The sequence below is a fragment of the Caretta caretta genome, chromosome 14, assembly GCF_965140235.1.
Source record: "Caretta caretta isolate rCarCar2 chromosome 14, rCarCar1.hap1, whole genome shotgun sequence".
Taxonomy (NCBI): domain Eukaryota; kingdom Metazoa; phylum Chordata; order Testudines; family Cheloniidae; genus Caretta; species Caretta caretta.
In genome coordinates this window covers 49111110-49129431 of record NC_134219.1, presented here as the reverse complement: position 1 = coordinate 49129431, position 18322 = coordinate 49111110, and the positions used below count along the sequence as shown (strand labels likewise).

The following is an 18322-nucleotide window of genomic DNA, read 5'->3' as shown; positions in this document are numbered from 1 at the left end:
ACCAAAACCGAAATTTTTCAGTGACTCAGGCGAGGGAAGAATTAATTCCAAGGGACACAAAGGTTTTGTTCAGTCTCAAACAGAACGAGTTGTTTAGATTCCGAGCTTTTTAAAATGATTTTCATGTTTTTGGGACATTTCAAAAGAAAAAGTAATTTTGAAACAACCTCCCCCCTCCCCCCCCGCAAGAGTTGCGTTTTTGGAGGGGAGCATTTGGCTACATCAACACAAGCTCACCAAATGTTTGCGTAGCCAAAGCGGCTTTTTTGGCTGAAAAAACATGTTGGCTGCAAAATTCTCGCCGGGCTCGGGTGAGAAGGTGCCGAGAGGCGGAGGGGCCCGCGGGAAGGACAGTCTCATCCCACTGGGAAAGTCACCTGGCGCCAGGTCGGAGCCCCCCACCCCCACCGCATCTGAGCCAAAGGCTGCAAACATTCAGGGTTGTAAAATCCCCCCCTTCGGTCCCAGGTCTGTCTGGGAGCCACGGTGCCGGCCTCGTTATTTACCCAGCCCCATGTCCCCCCAGGCAATCTCTGGGCTGGTGCCCAGCCTGGCCTGGGGCTGGAGAACCGCCGAGCGCCCGCCGTGCCGGAGCATGGGAGAGGGAAGGAAGGCGACACCTCAATCAATCCACGGCCTTGCCTGGCTCCCACTCTTGTCTCGCTCCCAGCAGACGGCGGGCAGGAGGTGGGTCGGACAGCTCTGCCTTTGGGTACCAGGCCTCAGCCCCGCCTCGCCCCCTCCTGTTCCCTCCCGTACTCACCAGCGGCTGCGGCCCCCAGGAGGCCCCAGCAGGGCCCCAGCCAGAGGCAGGCCCACGGAGGGGTCGAGCCTCGGGGAAGGAGCGAGCGGCCCAGCTCGGGGCATCAGCCCGGTTCAGGCTGCGAGCAGGAACGGGGAGTGGGTGGTAAATCAAACGGTTTATTACCAGGCTGCGTTCGATACACACTCTGCCCTCGGCAGCCCAGCCCAGCCCCCACACAGCCAGTGGGGTGGCCCGTTGTGGTTGGCCGTGTTCCTGGAGGTGCCATCACATGACGTAATCTTTAATGAAAGACTAATTTGTAATTCTTGGAAACTCCAGGACCATCCTGGAGGGTTGGCAACCCCCACACCAGAGTCCTCCCAGCCCCACCCAGACTGACTGCACCGGCTGCCACCCCCACCACCGAGGGGCCCGGTCACTCGCCCTCTGCTTCCAACGCACCCCCCGTCTGTCTCCCCCTCTAGGGCCGCGAGCCTGGCACGGGCAGACTCTGACGGGCCGAGGCTGTGGGTAGTTTCCCGCGCAGTACGCCACCTCCCTCCCCCCTTCCCCCCCGTGGGCCCCCGTGGGCCGGTGCGGGGAGCCCCCCGGCGGCACCTGCAGGCTCCCAACCCTCCTGCGGGTGGCGCATTAGGTGACGAGGGAGTCGGCTGCCTCTGGCCCTGCCCTGCCTGCGACGAGGGGCTCGCCGGCTGGGCCACGCACGCGTTGCACGTGGCCCCTCGTGCCTCACCCTTCCCATTGCTCTGTGCATGGCTTGCTCAGCCCCCGGGCGCCCGCTGCTGCCCACCGGGCCCCTCGCTGCGCCGCGGGGGTGTCGATGGCGGGTGCCACCAGCCGCAGGTCTCGGGAGTTGGGCGATGCCCTGGTGTCACGGAGTCCCTGGGCGATGCTCTGGAACTGCTCCCCATGAAGCCAGTCAGGACTCTGGGGCAGTCGCCTTTCTGGGAGCATCCTGTCTGCAGGACACACAGCTCACCCGGCTTCCCCCTTCCTGGATCTGACCTCGGAGCATTCAGCCTCCTCTGCCCCTCCGTGCGCTTCCCACAGCGAGTCCGCTCAGGCGGGGTCCTGGGGGGGCCAGAGGGTCCTGCCCCCCAACTCCGCAGTCAGATGGGACTCTCAGCCAACCAGTAAAACAGAAGGTTTATTAGACGACAGGAACATGGTCTAACACAGAGCTTGTAGGTGCAGAGAACAGGACCCCTCAGCTGGGTCCATTTTGGGGGGCAGTGAGCCAGACAACCACGTCTGCCCTTCACTCCATGTCCCAGCCAGCCCCAAACTGAAACTCCCTCCAGCCCCTCCTCCTCTGGACTTTGTCCCTTTCCTGGGCCAGGTGATCACCTGATTCCTTTGTTCTCCAACCCTTCAGCTCTCACCTTGCAGGGGGGAAGGGCCCAGGCCATCAGTTGCCAGGAAACAGGGTGTCGGCCATTCTCTGTGTCCAGACCCCTGCACACACCTGCCCTCTAGGGCTCTGCAATGATCATACACCCTTACCCCACCACCTAGATACTTAAGAACTGCATAGGGGAAACTGAGGCACCCCCACAATATTCGGAGGAAACATTAAGAACAGTCCCACTTCGTCACATCTGGCACTTGTGGACTTTGACTGGTGCGCTCCCAGGCTGAGCGGGTACCAGGAGCCAGGCTCCCTGCGGCTCGGTGCCAGGTTTGGGGCTGCGATGTCCCCAGGGCCTGTGGGTCACAGCTGCCACCTGCCTCCCCGCGGCATGGGGTGCTGGGGGGCAGGCAGCTCACAGGCAGCTCCGTGACACCGGGCCCTGCTCGGCGCCCACGGCCAGGTGCGGGGCAGGGGCGCGGGGGGAACCCTGGCGGTTTTCTCAGCCCCGCTGTTCCAACAGCAGCCTCTGCCCCACACAGGGAGTCCAGCCAATCAGAGACCAGGGGCTTTGGCAGCCAGGGGGCTGGAGGCCACGGATTGGTTGGAGGCCTGATTGTGATCAGGAGGAGACAAGCAGGTGTTGGGCCCCTCAGCGAGGCAGGAAGCTCCCCCGGGGGGGGGGGGGGCGCTGCTAGGAGCATGAACTTCAGTGTAGGGGAATGTATCCCAAGGGGCCCATCTACCGTGGTATCCCGCCCTGTCCCCACTGCCCCGGATCGAACCCACTGGCCCACCTACCTGTGTGGGGAAGGGAACTGGGGGGCCCTGCCCAGGGTGAATGGGGCACACAGAACCCCCTGGTGGGTGGGAGAATGAGGCACACAGAATCCCTGGTGGGGGAGAATGGGGGTCCCTGGTATAAGGGTAATGGGGCACACACCGAACCCCAGGAGGGGAAGGAAACAGGGGACCCTGGTGTGGGTGGAATGGGGCACACACAAACCCCAGGTCCAGGGGAATGAGAGCTGAGGGGTGCAGGGATGCAGGGGCCGTGGGGGGAGGGAGGCCGTGCGCCCCCCGAATTGGCTGATGGGCGGCGGGGGGATGAGCCCCCCGGCGCTCACCTGCAGCAGGCGGTTCCGCCGGCCGCGCGGAGCTCCGCCCAGAGATCCCGCCCGGCGGCCCCGTTGGCCGGGGCCAGCCCCACGTGTGACCGGGGCGGGCTGGGCGCCGGCTGGGCTAGCGGGCTCTCCCCTGCCGCTGTGGGCAGACCCGGCCGCGGTGCCATGGCGCTGGTCCTCGCCCTGGGGCTGTGCTGGGGGGCGCTGGCGGCGGGGGGTAAGTGGGGCGCGGGGGGGACGAGCAGACCCGGGAGGACCGGCTGGAAATCCGGGAGAGAAACGCCCAGCGGGGCCGGTCCCGTCCCGTCGGCGGGTCAGGCGCTGGGGACGCTGCGCTGGGGCCGGCCGTGGGAGAGCGCGGCTGGCCCGGGACGGGGGGTCCCTCCCCGCAGGGCGCGGCCGGGACGCTGGCCCAGGGCGGGGGAAGGGGGTCCGGGGCCCGGGGCGAGTCGCCGAGAGCCGCTGCGGGTGCGTGGCTGGGGTGGGGGGACGGGACTGGCTGGGACCTCCGGCAGCCCCTGGCTAAGGGGGCACAGGGTGGGTCCGGGGCGCTCAGCAGGGGCGGGGCTGGCGGGCGAAGGGGCCTGGGGGTGACGGGCAGCGGGGACCCCGCTCGGGGCAGGCCTGGGGTGCGGGTTGTGCGGGGGGCGCGGCGCTGTGGAGACTGGCCGGTGCGGCGGGGCCCTGGCATCGGGGCCCAGGCCTGGGAGCTCTGGGGTGGGGGACTGGCCTGGGAGCCGCTGCCCCTAACTCAGAAAGAACAGGGGGACTCGTGGCACCTGAGAGACGAACCGCTTTCCTGAGCGACAGCTCACTGCATGGGACGCATTCAGGGGAAAATACAGGGGGGGGGAGAGTTATATACCCAGAGAACAGGAAACCATGGGGGTTACCCTACACACTGGAAGGAGAGCGATCAGGTAAGCTGAGCTATTACCAGCGGGGAACCTTTTGTGGTGATAATCAAGGTGGGCCATTTCCAGCAGTTGACAGGAACGTCTGAGGAAGGGGGTGGGGTGGGGGAATAAACCCGGGGAAATAGTTTTAATTTGTGTAATGACCTATCCACTCCCAGTCTCTATTCAAGCCTAAGTGAATTGTATCCAGTTTGCAAATTAATTCCAATTCAGCAGTCTCTCCTCGGAGTCTGTTTTTGAAGTTTTTTTTGTTGAAGAATTGCCACTTCTAGGTCTGTAATCGAGTGACCAGAGATTGAAGTGTTCTCTGACTGGTTTTTGAATGTTATAATTCTTGACGTCTGATTTGCGTCCATTTATTCTTTTACGTAGAGACTGTCCGGTTTGGCCAATGTACATGGCAGAGGGGCATTGCTGGCCCATGATGGCATAGATCACATTGGTAGATGTGCAGGTGAACGAGCCTCTGATAGCGTGGCTGATGGGATTAGGCCCTGTGATGGTGTCCCCTGAATAGATCTGTGGACACAGTTGGCAACGGGCTTTGTTGCAAGGATAAGTTCCTGGGTTAGTGGTTCTGTTGTGTGGTGTGTTGTTGCTGGTGAGTATTTGCTTCAGGTTGGGGGGCTGTCTGTAGGCAAGGACTGGCCTGTCTCCCAAGATTTGTGAGAGCGATGGGTTGTCCTTCAGGATAGGTTGTAGATCCTTAATAATGCGTTGGAGGGGTTTGAGTTGGGGGCTGAAGGTGACTGCTAGAGGCGTTCTGTTATTATCTTTGTTGGGCCTGTCCTGTAGCAGGTGACTTCTGGGTTTATATACCAGTCGGAGAACACTTCAATCTCTCTGGTCGCTCGATTACAGACCTAAAAGTGGCAATTCTTCAACAAAAAGACTTCAAAAACAGACTCCAGCGAGAGACTGCTGAGTTGGAATTAATTTGCAAACTGGATACAATTAACTTAGGCTTGACTAGAGACTGGGAGTGGGTGGGTCATTACACAAAGTGAAACTATTTCCCTGGGTTTATTCCCCCTCCTGCTGTTCTTGTAAAGTGCTGGAAATGGCACACCTTGATTATCATTACCAAAGGTTCCCCCTCTCCCCACATCTTCATGGGGTAATAGCTCACCTCACCTGATCACTCTGGTTACCCTGTGTCTGGCAACACCCATTGTTTCCTGTTCTCTGTGTCTATAAATCTCCCCCCTGTATTTTCCACTGAATGTGTCCGTTGAAGAGAGCTGTAGCTCACGAAAGCTTATCTCAAATAAATTTATTCATCTCTAAGGTGCCACGAGTCCTCCTGTTCTTTTTACGGATACAGACTAACCCGGCTGCTGCTCTGAAACCTGCCTCTCACTCGTGTCCCGTTGGGGTGCAGCTGGCCACTGGAGGGTGGGGGGGGGGGGCTGTGACAAGCCCTTAGTGCCAGAGAGGCTTGGAGAAGGACTCCGACATGTGGCTGGGGGTGGCCCAGGGGTCAGGGAGGTGCCGTGTGCTGGCCTCCTGACAACCCGGGAAGAGGTGGCCGAGCTGTGACCCGCAGGATAACGCTGCTCATGTCACAGAGTTGGGACAAGGGTTAATCCATCCATCTTCAGACAGGAATTCCTGCTCCCCCCGGACCCCCAACACCTTTAGCACATAGAGAAAATCAGCCGGTGCCCCTGCAGGTAGTGCGTGTAGCACCCGGCATCCACGGAGGGGGCAGAGTTAAGGGTGTTGGCACCCGTTGGAGTCCCAACCTGGCCCCCAACCACCAAACTGTCCCTCATCCACTTCAGCCCCTGTTGCCGCCCCGGCTGTGTTCTCTGGCCCTCCGGAGGTGGCTTTGTGCCACTCTGCAGAGGGCGTCTTCGACCCCCACCATGTGCCGTAGTTACCCAACTCCCCCTCAGCCCAGGGGGTTTCTCTCTCCCGGGGGCTCTGCTCCTCTGCCTCTAATGCCCCCCTTCCCCAGGGGGTCTGGACTGAGCAGGCCCATGGGGGCACTGGCAGTGACAGCCTTCTCTGGCAGCTCCCTCCGGTTCTTCCTATTCTCCGCTCCCATTTCTAACTATAATAAAACTCCTGGCCCTGAAACTGTGGGCCAAGAAAACCTCCCAGCTGTCACCCCCGACAGGAGGGTTTCTCACTGGATACAGCCAGCCTGAGACAACAGCCCTGCGAGGGCTGAGCTGCCCCATTCATCTCAATGGGTGGGTTAACCCTGAACCTTAATGATGGAGATGGTACACATTGACATTGCTCAGTATGTCACCGCGGAACATTTTAGCAGAAGCCTCTGGTTTTTCTGGCATTATGGGTGAGGCTTGGGGACAGCCCTGCCCCACTGCTCTGACCCCCATGGCTGCTGCATCCTCTTTCCCACTGATTCTCTGCAAGCCCTATCGCTGAGGGTAGCAGAGGGGGGTTAAGAATGGGGTGTGATTGGAGATGGGGGCTCAGCCTGACCCATGGGGGCAAACCCTCCTCCCCTGGGTAAAGGGATAAGAGGGCCCTTAACTTGTCTTTCCCGCTGGTCCAGAGCCCCACAGCTTGGACATCCTGATCACCGGGCTGAACGAGCTGGGCGGGACTCACAAGTTCTTCATGCTCGCCAAGCTGGACGGTCTGGAGCTCGCCTCCTACAGCAGCGACACCCGAGAGCTGAAACCCCTGAAGGAGTGGGCGCTGCAGGCCGTTGGCGTGAGATATTTAAGGAAGAAGACCGAGGAGTTCAGGCTCTACGAGGCCATCTCCCGAGTGGTGACTCGCCGGTGGATGGCGCAGCACAACCAGACCGGCGGTGAGTGCTGCCCCCGCGCCAAGCTCTCAGCGCCCACAACCTCACCGCCGGCAGCCCCAGGGCGCGGGAACCTGCACCAGCTTTCCAGCCCTGATTGGCTGCCCTTCCCCACTGCCCCGCCTCCGGGGGTAGAGCAGCCAATCAGAGCAGCGGCAGGAGCGTGGCCGAGTTCTTGCTCCCTAGAGGCAGGTCTCTGTGGCCAGAGGCTGGCTGGGAACCAGGCCCCGGGACGGGGCGGGGGATCTGTGCAGTGACTTATCCCACTCTGTAAGTACCCGCGTGTCACGGACTCACAGATCGTGCCTACTCTTGGCCCCGTGGGGGGGTGCCCCTTTCAGTGCGACAGCCCTTCTCCCGGGGGTCCACTCTCTCTCTCTCGGGGTTAAGCCCCTCCAGCTCCTGGAGCCGCACCTCTCTGAGCTAAAGCATGCCTGTCCCTGTCGTGGGCCCCCTCAGGGAGTCCCCTCTCTCTGGACCCCCAGGGCCTCCACCCCCCCCGAAGGGGATGATGCCCCCCTGTTCTCTAGGCTGGAGTGACTCTCAGCTAGCATAAAACAGGAAGGGTTATTGAGCATTGAACCCAGCACAGGAAACTCTCCAGGCCTCAGACCTGGCCTCCCTCAGCCCAGCACGTCCCAGTCTCCTCTGCATCCAGGGGGGCTCTGCCTGCTCCCTCCTCCAGCCCCGAGCCCCCCTGCTTCCCAGCTGGGCATCAGCTATCACCGGCCCCAAGCCCCCCCTCTGTCCATTGTCTTCTCTCCAGGTAAACAGGGTCCCCTGGGCCTCCTCTCCTCTCTTCACAGCCCATTGTCCCCCCACCGGCCAGACCGGGCTGGGACTCCTGAGCCAGGTCACCAGTCGCTGGGGTCTCCATTCTCCACGCCAGTGGTTGGGGTCCCAAGTTCCCTCGCCGGTCCTCTGTAACAACAAACTCCCTCTCCCATCACCTCCTTAAACCCGCAGCACCGAGGGAAACTGAGTCCCACCCCCTCTGCATGCAACTCATAGGAAAACCAAGAAAATCCCCCATAGGAAACAAGGAAAAACAAGAAACTCCCCCACTTTGTCACACCGCGTGGGCCGGGATTTCCGAGTGCACACGGAGCTTGAATCCCAGCCGCCTCGAGTGAGAGCTGGAGGCTGCAGCGAGACAGACTCAAAGGGGCTAATTTTAACCAGGAGTAACTCCTGCTGGGATCAGCTCAGCCAGGGGCGCAGGGGATTCTCCGCAGAGGCCGGACACCCCATTCTGGACTTAGATGGAGCGATGGGCTCTCTGCGGGATGCACCCGACGCCCTGTGTAAGCTGGGCTCAGTCACTCTGTATCGCTGGCCTCAGTTTCCCCATCTGTGACCCAGGGACAATGGCCCAGCCCTGTGGCAGAGGGTGATGGGATACGTGTGTTAGGGATGGGGAGGGGCTCAGGTCCTGCAGCGACTGGGACGGGCAGGGGCCGTAGATGTACCGGGACTTAGACAATATCCTGCACCGTTTTTCCGCCCTGTCTCTCCCCCAGGGATCCACACCCTGCAGCTCCATGTGAACTGTGTGCTGGACGGGGACACCCCCGTGCGAGGCCACTTTCGCTTTGCTTTCGATGGGCAGGATTTCCTCGTCCTGGAGAGAAACCAATCCGCGTGGGTGCCGCTCGCGCCCGGAGCCCTCAACGAGACGCTCTTCTGGGACGCCGGTCACACCTGGACCCTGTTTGCAAAGGAGTTCCTGCAGGAGGAGTGCGTGGCCACGCTGAGGAGCCTGCTGCGGGGTGGGACGGAGGCTCTGGGACGGCAGGGTGAGTCCGAGCAGCCGGCTGCACGGGCCGGAGGGAACCGCCGGCTGATGATGGAGCTGTGAGCGCCCCTCTCTCGCTCCCGTGGCCGCTAGTCCTCAGGGCTTTGCAGACTGCTCCGCCCTGGCTCAGGGCTGATTGCACCCCACTGACGTGTTCCCCTCCCCTCCAGTCCCCCCAGGGGTGTCGGTGACCTACAGAGACACCCCCCACGGCTCCGCCACCCTCTGCTGCCACGCCAGGGGCTTTTACCCGCGTCCCATCCGCGTCTCCTGGGTGCGGGACGGGGCGGAGATCCTGCCGCCCAGGAACGCCAGCGGGATCCTGCCCAACGCTGACGGCACCTACCAGCTCCAGCAGTCCCTGGAGATCCCCCCGCGGTGGGGCCACGGCTACGCCTGCCGGGTGGAGCACAGCAGCCTGCGGGAGCCGGCGCTCACCGCGGGTAAGGGGGGGCAAATGGCGGAACTCGGGGGGGGGGGGGGGGGGAGGGAAGTCCCCTGTGGGGCAGCCCCCCCCAGGAGTGGGCGCTCCACAGCGGTGTCTGCGTGGCCTGATTTGCACCAGACAGCGCCTTGCACCGGTGTGAGCAGTGCCCTTCGAAAAGCATCTCCGGGAGCCCTAGCGTGGATGTCCTGAGATGGGGCTCCCCACCGCCGCCCCCCTTTGGGGCTGTAGCCGAGGGCTAAGCTGGCCGGGAAGCCCCTCGCTCCCGCGTGGGGTGTCTCTGAGCCATGCCAGGCCGAAGGTGCCTCTCCTCCTCGGCGGGTCAGTCCCCCGGGGGCAGTAACGCGGTGAAGACAAACGTCCGAGGCGTGGACGGAGTCGCTAATTGTGCCACGTGTAACTAGCAGGAACGCTCCTGTCCGGGCAGCCCCCCCTTCCGCTGCTCCAGGAACGCTCCTGTCCGGGCAGCCCCCCCTTCCGCCGCGCCCGGAACGCTCCTGTCCGGGCAGCCCCCCCCTTCCGCCGCGCCCGGAACGCTCCTGTCCGGGCAGCCCCCCCCTTCCGCCGCGCCCGGAACGCTCCTGTCCGGGCAGCCCCCCCCTTCCGCCGCGCCCGGAACGCTCCTGTCCGGGCAGCCCCCCCCTTCCGCCGCGCCCGGAACGCTCCTGTCCGGGCAGCCCCCCCCCTTCCGCCGCGCCCGGAACGCTCCTGTCCGGGCAGCCCCCCCCTTCCGCCGCGCCCGGGGTGGTGTTTGTAGCTGTGATGTTCCCTTTCGCTGCTTCCGCTCCGCGGGGCTGACAGGGCAGCTCATGGTGCTAAAACCGTGGGGCGGTCACGGCCCGAGCGCCGGTTCTGGGGGCAGCGGGGCTGCGAGGGGAGCGGGGCAGCCCAGGGCTGCAGGGCTGAACCTCCCTCGGGGTCTGGGAGCGGAGCTACATCCGTTCCCCCCTTTGCCGGCCATTCGGCTCAGTATAAGGCCGCCAGGACGTGTCGCTCTCTAAGCCTTGGGTGTAAATACGTCCGTGTCCTGTAACCACTGAAATGGGGGGGTTGGAGGCGGCGCGTCCCCCTCGGTCCAGGCACCAAGGACTTAACAGTCAGAGCAGAACAAATTTACTGTGTGGCCTTTTCTTTCCCCCACGCCCGCCCCGGCCCACAGGTCTCCCCGAGGTCTCGGTTTCCCGCAGAGACGCCCCTGACGGCTCCGCCACCCTCTCCTGCCGCGCCAGGGGCTTCGACCCACATCCCATCCGCGTCTCCTGGGTGCGGGACGGGAAGGAGACCCCAGCGCCCCCCATCAGCGACCCGTCCCAGCTCCAGAGGTCCGTGGGGATCCCGCAGCAGGGCGGGGACGGGCACAGCTACTCCTGCCGAGTGCAGCACCGCGGCCTGCAGGAGGCGCTAGCGACCACGGGTAATGGGCTCTCTCGGGGCAGGGGTGGGACCCCCGCTGGCACCACCCCCGAGCGGGTCTCCAGCGTGAGCCATTGCTGAGCACGTCCGGCTGCATCTCCTGCCCGGGGCAGGTACCGGAGTGAAGCCCACGGACCTGGCAGCCGGAGCCAGGTGCCCCCATCGCCCACGGACCTGGCAGCCGGAGCCAGGTGCCCCCATCGCCCATGGCCCCCACGCTGTTCCCACCCACCTACCCACATTGGAGGTTCCCGACAGCCAGGCCTCTCAAGGACTTGGAGGCCGGCTGGGTTTGCTCCCCAGCTGGGGGAATGAGACGTCTCTCCCCCTTGCCCCCCCGAAAGGGGCCTGCCCCAAACCGCACTGGTCTGTGCCCCCGCGAGCAGCCTGCAGCAAGCTGGGTCCAGCGTCCCACGGGTCAGTGCCTCGGGCTGCGGGGGGGCTGGGACGGCTCCTTCCCAATGAACAGGAGACTTTCACCCTGAGAACTCCAAGCTCAGCCCCCACTGGGCAGGGCTTGGCCGTTACCCTGTCTCACATTACCCCCGGGGGGAAGGCTTTTGCCTCCAGCCTGGTCGAAACTGGAGCTCGGTGTTACATGGTTAGCCAGGAAGGAGGGAAGCTGCAGGAGTCTCTGTCAGGCACTGGCTGGGGTTCCCTCTCCCCATGGCCGGCACAGCTGGGGCTCCAGGGCTGGGTGCTATAGTATTTAGGGGCCCAAGTTCCATTGACTTCAATACCGTTACCAATCTGGGCTCAGCCCCTTCACCCCAAGGACACTTTATTGGCTGGACCCACCGGCTGGGAGCTGCCAGGTGTGAGGAAAAGCCGGAGGCCCGCAGTGTCTGTCAGGGACATGTACGATCCCCCTTCTCCACCCAGGATGGGGTCACATGCTTTGTTTGGGGCTCGATCCCCGTGTCCGTTCCTGAGCTGGGGCAGGTCTCTGCAGCGCGGGGCCAGCCCTGTCCATCTCCACCGATCAGGTGCTGATTTTCTACGTCGCTTTTTGATGAGACATGTTTAAGATTCCTGGTGGTTTGAGGGAATCTCTCTCGTATTCCACGCGTGGCATGGAAAGTGTCTGTCTCCCTCTCCTCTGTCCCCATGGCTGCGCGTTTGCTCCTCTCTGGGGTCGGACGAGAGCCGAGCAGGGAACCGTTCTCCCAGCCTGGGAAAAACATTGAGATTTCCACACGCTCCAGCTTTTCATCCTGCTGCAGGATGGGAGAATCTCAGACTTTCACAAACTGAAAATCCAAAGGATCTTTCTCTTCAGGTCAATGGAAACACTTTGATTTGAGAAATTTGAAATGTTTGGTTTCAGTTTTGACCTTCGATTTTTTTTAAAAAAACATTTATTTACTGTAAATTCACTTACTTGTCTCGCTGAAAAGTTGTTTTGAGCTGAGAAAGGGGATTTCACACGAAAACGCTGAAACAGGACGTCTGACAATTTCAAAACTTTTCCAAAAGGGGAAATTGGTTAAAACTGACCCTTTGCCCGGAACCGTTTCTGTTTCGCAGAAGTGACGCTTTAGGATGGAAACCGTTCCAAGCAGTTCCCATCTGTGCCTTTCAGCAGAGGGAGAAGGAAACGTCACATGGATGAGGGACTCTCCCGGTGTCCCTGCAACACACATGATAGGAGCAGCCAGGAGTGGGTCGTATCCAGCCCTCAGGAACTGTCCCAGGTTCCCAGCTGGGCTCTGCCCCGGCCTGTCCGCAGTGACCCCGTTGCTGTGCGGGCCCCCGAGCACCCTTGGGGCAGCCCCGCAGCCCAGCTCCCCCCCGACCAGGGCCTGTGACTTCAGCCCCCACCTTTCGCGGCTGCTGTGTGTGGCGGGGCCGGCTGAAGTTGGACTCTGCGGGGATGTTGCCTGCTTTAGGGACACAGCCAGGGCTGCCCGGGGCTAACGGCCCATCCTGGCTCTCCCCATGCCAGCTCAGGGCCCTGCCAGCCACAGGTGGAGATCCCAGGCCAAGCCGTCTGGTTCCAGCGTGACCCGGACCCTGGCCCTTGTCCCCCTGCCCGGGGCGGGGGGTCACTCGGCCCCCCCATGGGCAGCGACACAGAGCGGGGAGGGCCCTGAGTCAGACGCCCGGTAAATCCCCCATTCGCCCCAGTGACCATCTCTCCTTGTCCCTGCAGCGCCCGGGGAGCTGGGGGGCCTGGCCCCCGGGATCCTGGCCACCCTCGGCCTTGCTGCGCTGACTGGGGCCAGTGCCGTGGTGGCTGGTTTCGTGGTGTGGAGGAGAAAGCGCTCGGGTAAGGGAGCGACGGGGGGCGGGGGAGGAGGTTCCCATCAGGCAGAACCTGGGCAGGGGCACGGAGAGGGTGCCAATCTCCTCTGGGAGGGCGGGGTGGGGCCAGGTCACAGGGCCGTGGGGTGGAGTGGGTAGCCCCATGGCAAAGGGCTGTGGTGTGGGGTGGGGCGGGTTCCTGCCTCGGCAGAGACGGGTGATGAGCTGGGCTGGGGTAGGTGGGGTCAGGATCACCGTGGGGCGGGTGTCCTTGGCTGGCCGGGGGTAGAGTTGGGGGTCACTAGGAAGGGGGGGTTCAGGTGGGGCAGGGATTGCTGGAGGGGGGGGTCCTTGGCTGGCTGGGGGCGTGGAGATGGGGGTCACTGTGACGGGGGTTCAGGTGGGGCCAGGATTGCTGGAGGGACGGGGGGCCCCCCAACCATTTCAGCCCTCCCCCCCGTGCCCGGTCGTGATGCGCTCGGGCTCTCTGCTTCCATTTCAGACTCCGGCAGAAGCGGCTTCACCCCGACTCCCAGTGAGTGGACACAGGGACCGATTCCTTCCCCCCACCCCCGGGGACTGCCCTGCCCCAGTGCATTGTGGGTTCACTGGGGGGTGGCGGGGGTCCCTCGCTGGCTGGGCCCTGCCCCTGGTCTACTGGTCCCGGTCACCCGCCCCATGCAGCCGCCTCCCTAGAACCCAGCAGGGGCGGCCAGTCCCTCTGTGCCCACCCGACGCCAGGCCGGCTGGGGCTGGGCTTGGGGTTAGCAGTCGCCGGAGCCGTCGTCCATTGGGCAGGGCCCCCAGAGACTCGGTCTGGGGCTCCGGGAGCTGGGAAACCCCACGGGGTGGTGGTGAAGGGGGGTGTCACACCGTGAAATCGGGAACACGGAATAAACCTTCCTCTGTCTCCCCAGGAGAAGACCCCGCGCCCGGTCCGGACCCTGCTTGCCAACGTGACACCACGCCTGTGTGACGGGCCGGGCGCCCGGTCACCCCACCGCCCCTGCCGGCCCGGACCCCGCCGACCAGTGTCGGACCCTGCCGGTGTGAGAGGCCGGGTGCTGCTCAGCCAGACTGGAGATAAGGCGCCAAGTTTTGCCAGTGAGGGGGATAACAGAAGCATGGTGGAATAGTAGTCGTGACCGGAGTGCGGGTATGGAAGGGTAGGTGCTGTTTAGGAAAGACCGAAACGAAGGTAAAGGTGGTGGAGCAGCATTGTACATCAATGAGGAGGTCGAATGTAAAGCAGTATGAAGCGATGGAATGGATAAGACAGAGTTCGTCTGGGCAAAAATCACATGGGGGAAGAAAACTACTCGAGCCTCCCCTGGGATAGTGCTTGGGGTGTGCTAGAGACCGCCGGGATCCGACGTGGATATGGACAGAGCCCTCTTTAATGTTTTTAATGAAGTAAATACTAATGGAAACTGCGTGATCATGGGAAACTTTACCTTCCCAGATATAGACTGGAGGGCGAGTGCTAGGAATAATAATCGGGCTCAGATGTTCCTAGATGCGATAGCTGATGGATTCCTTCATCAAGTAGTTGCTGAACCAACTAGAGGGGATGCCATTTTAGATTTGGTTTTGGTGAGTAGTGAGAACCTCGTAGAAGAAATGGTTGTAGGGGATAATCTTGGTTCGAGCGATCGTGAGCTAATTCAGTTCAAACTGAACGGAAGGATAAACAAAAATAAATCTGTGACTAGGGTTTTTGATTTCAAAAGGGCTGACTTTCAAAAATTAAGGATATTAGTTAGGGAAGTAGATTGGACTGAAGAATTTATAGATCTGATGGTAGAGGAGGCCTGGGATTACTTTAAGTTAGAGCTGCAGAAGCTATCAGAAGCCTGCATCCCAAGAAAGGGGAAAAAATTCATAGGCTGGAGTTGTAGACCAAGCTGGATGAGCAAGCATCTCAGAGAGGTGATTAAGAAAAAGCAGAAAGCATACAGGGAGTGGAAGACGGGAGGGATCAGCAAGGAAAGCTACCTTACTGAGGTCAGAACACGTAGGGATAAAGTGAGACAGGCTAAAAGTCAAGTAGAGTTGGACCTTGCAAAGGGAATTAAAACCAATAGTACAAGGTGTGACGAAGTGGGACTGTTCTTAATGTTTCCTCTGAATAGTGTGGGGGTGCCTCAGTTTCCCCTAGGCAGTTCTTAAGTATCTAGGGGGTGGAGTAAGGGTGTATGATCATTGCAGAGCCCTAGAGGGCATGTGTGTGCAGGAGTCTGGACACAGAGAATGGCCGACACCCTGTTTCCTGGCAACTAATGGCCTGGGCCCTTCCCCCCCTGCAAGGTGAGAGCTGAAGGGTTGGAGAACAAAGGAATCAGGTGACCACCTGGCCCGGGAAAGGAACAAAGCCCAGAGGAGGAGGGGCTGGAGGGGGTTTTCAGTTTGGGGCTGGCTGGGACATGGAGTGAAGTGCAGACGTGGTTGTCTGGCTCACTGCCCCCCAAAATGGACCCAGCTGAGGGGTCCCGTTCTCTGCACCTGCAAGCTCTGTTTTAGACCATGTTCCTGTCGTCTAATAAACCTTCTGTTTTACTGGCTGGCTGAGAGTCACGTCTGACTGCGAAGTTGGGGTGCAGGACCCTCTGGCTTCCCCAGGAGCCCCGCCTGAGCGGACTCGCTGGGGGGAAGCGCACGGAGGGGCAGAGGATGCTGAATGCTCCGAGGTCAGACCCAGGAAGGTGGAAGCTGTGTGAGCTGCGTGTCCTGAAGACAGGCTGCTCACAGAAAGGCGACTGCCCCAGAGTCCTGACTGGCTTCATGGGGAGCAGTTCCAGAGCATCGCCCAGGGACTCCGTGACACAAGGTTCTATAGCCATGTCAATAAGAAGAAAACCAAGAAAGAAGAAGTGGGACCGCTGAACACCGAGGATGGAGTGGAGGTTAAGGATAAACTAGGCATGGCCCAATATCTAAACAAATACTTTGCCTCAGTCTTTAATAAGGCTAAAGAGGATCTTGGGGATAATGGTAGCATGACAAATGGGAATGAGGATATGGAGGTAGGCATTACCATATCTGAGGTAGAAGCGAAACTCAAACAGTTTAATGGGACTAAATCGGGGGGCCCAGATAATCTTCATCCAAGAATATTAAAGGAATTGGCACCCGAAATTGCAAGCCCATTAGCAAGAATTTTTAATGAATCTGTAAACTCAGGGGTTGTACCATATGACTGGAGAATTGCTAACATAATTCCTATTTTTAAGAAAGGGAAAAAAAGTGATCCAGGTAAGATAGGCCTGTTCGTTTGACACCTGTAGTGTGCAAGGTCTTGGAAAAAATTTTGAAGGAGAAAGTAGTTAAGGACATTGAGGTCAATGGTAAATGGGACAAAATGCAACATGGTTTTACAAAAGGTAGATCGTGCCAAACCAACCTGATCTCCTTCTTTGAGAAAGTAACAGATTTTTTAGACAAAGGAAACGCAGTGGATCTAATTTACCTAGATTTCAGTGAGGCGTTTGATACCATGCCACATGGGGAATTATTAGTTAAATTGGAAAAGATGGGGATCAATATGAACATTGAAAGGTGGATAAGGAATTGGTTAAAGGGGAGACTACAGCGGGTCCTACTGAAAGGTGAACTGTCAGGCTGGAGGGAGGTTACCAGTGGAGTTCCTCAAGGATCAGTTTTGGGACCAATCTTTATTTAATCTTTTTATTACTGACCTCGGCACAAAAAGTGGGAGTGTGCTAATAAAGTTTGCTAATAAATTTAGAGAAGGACCGGGATATCATACAGGAAGATCTGGATGACCTTGTAAACTGGAGTAAGTTATAGGATGAAATTTAATAGTGAGAAGTGTAAGGTTATGCATTTAGGGATTAATAACAAGAATTTTAGTTATAAGCTGGGGATGCATCAATTAGAAGTAACGGAGGAGGAAAAGTGTTGGTCTTGGAGTGTTGGTTGATCATAGGATGACTATGAGCCGCCAATGTGATGTGGCCATGAAAAAAGCTAATGCGGTCTTGGGATGCACCAGGAGAGGTATTTCCAGTAGGGATAAGGAGGTTTTAGTACCGTTATGCAAGGCACTGGTGAGACCTCACCTGGAATACTGTGTGCAGTTCTGGTCTCCCATGTTTAAGAAGGATGAATTCAAACTGGAACAGGTACAGAGAAGGGCTACTAGGATGATCCGAGGAATGGAAAACTTGTCTTATGAAAGGAGACTCAAGGAGCTTGGCTTGTTTAGCCTAACTAAAAGAAGGTTGAGGGGAGATATGTTTGCTCTCTATAATATATCAGAGGGATAAATACCGGAGAGGGAGAGGAATTATTTAAGCTCAGTACCAATGTGGACACAAGAACAAATGGATATAAACTGGTCATTGGGAAGTTTAGACTTGAAATTAGACGAAGGTTTCTAACCATCAGAGGAGTGAAGTTTTGGAATAGCCTTCCAAGGGAAGCAGTGGGGGCAAAAGATCTATCTGGCTTTAAGATTAAACTCGATAAGTTTATGGAGGAGATGGTATGATGGGATAACATGATTTTGGTAATTACTTGATCTTTAAATATTCATGGTAAATAGGCCCAATGGCCTGTGATGGGATGTTAGATGGGGTGGGATCTAAGTTACTACAGAAAATTCTTTCCTGGGTAACTGGCTGGTGAATCTTGCCCATATGCTCAGGGTTCAGCTGATCGCCATATGTGGGGTCGGGAAGGAATTTTCCTCCAGATCAGACTGGAAGAGGCCCTGGAGGTTTTTCGCCTTCCTCTGTAGCATGGGGCACGGGTCACTTGCTGGAGGATTCTCTGCTCCTTGAAGTCTTTAAACCACAATTTGAGGACTTCAATAGCTCAGACGTAGGTGAGGTTTTTCGCAGGAGTGGGTGGGTGAGGGTCTGTGGCCTGCGTTGTGCAGGAGATCGGACTAGATGATCATAATGGTTCCTTCTGACCTTAGTATCTATGAATCTATAAACCCCTGGAGCTATTTCCCAAGGGTCCTGGTGGACTCTACACCACTGGCCTTGTTTAACTCACAGTTGGCTGGTTTTCTCCAGGATCTGCTCTGGGGATTATTGGAGCAGGTCTCTGGCCCTGCTGTACAGGGGATCAGACCCGATGATCGCAGTGAACCCCTTTGGCTTTGGGAGCTGTGACTCTATGAACCCACCACCCATAGCCCTGCCTGCTGACCCGGACCCGCTGTCCAGCGTCGGACCACGCCTGTGTGACGGGCCGGGCGCCCGGTCACCCCACCACCCACAGCCCCTGACTGCCAGGAGTCTCCCACAGCAGAGACCCTGCATGTGGCACCCGTGGGCACGGCTCCTCCCCGGCCGCCAGAGCCTCCGGCTACCCAGGCCCTGCGGCTCTCGCACCGGCTCGGGACACAAACTCCCCATGCAGCTCGCTGGGCCCGTGTGGGTCCCGGAGAGCTCAGTGGGGCTGGATCGTCCTGCGAGCTGTGGGGTTCTGGCTCCCAGCTGGGCAGGCGGAGCCC

General features: G+C 59.5%; 1 protein-coding gene across 1 annotated transcript; it reads left to right on the top strand.

The window, feature by feature from the left end:
* The first annotated feature begins 3319 nt into the window (after positions 1 to 3319).
* On the top strand, positions 3320 to 14270 carry LOC125621124 (zinc-alpha-2-glycoprotein). Its single transcript, XM_048817631.2, has 8 exons — positions 3320 to 3455; positions 6683 to 6943; positions 8461 to 8736; positions 8906 to 9178; positions 10340 to 10594; positions 12746 to 12862; positions 13340 to 13372; positions 13755 to 14270. Exons 1-8 carry the CDS (start codon positions 3404 to 3406, stop codon positions 13811 to 13813), a joined length of 1326 nt encoding a protein of 441 aa, XP_048673588.2. The 5' UTR covers positions 3320 to 3403; the 3' UTR covers positions 13814 to 14270.
* Positions 14271 to 18322: the final 4052 nt, after the last annotated feature.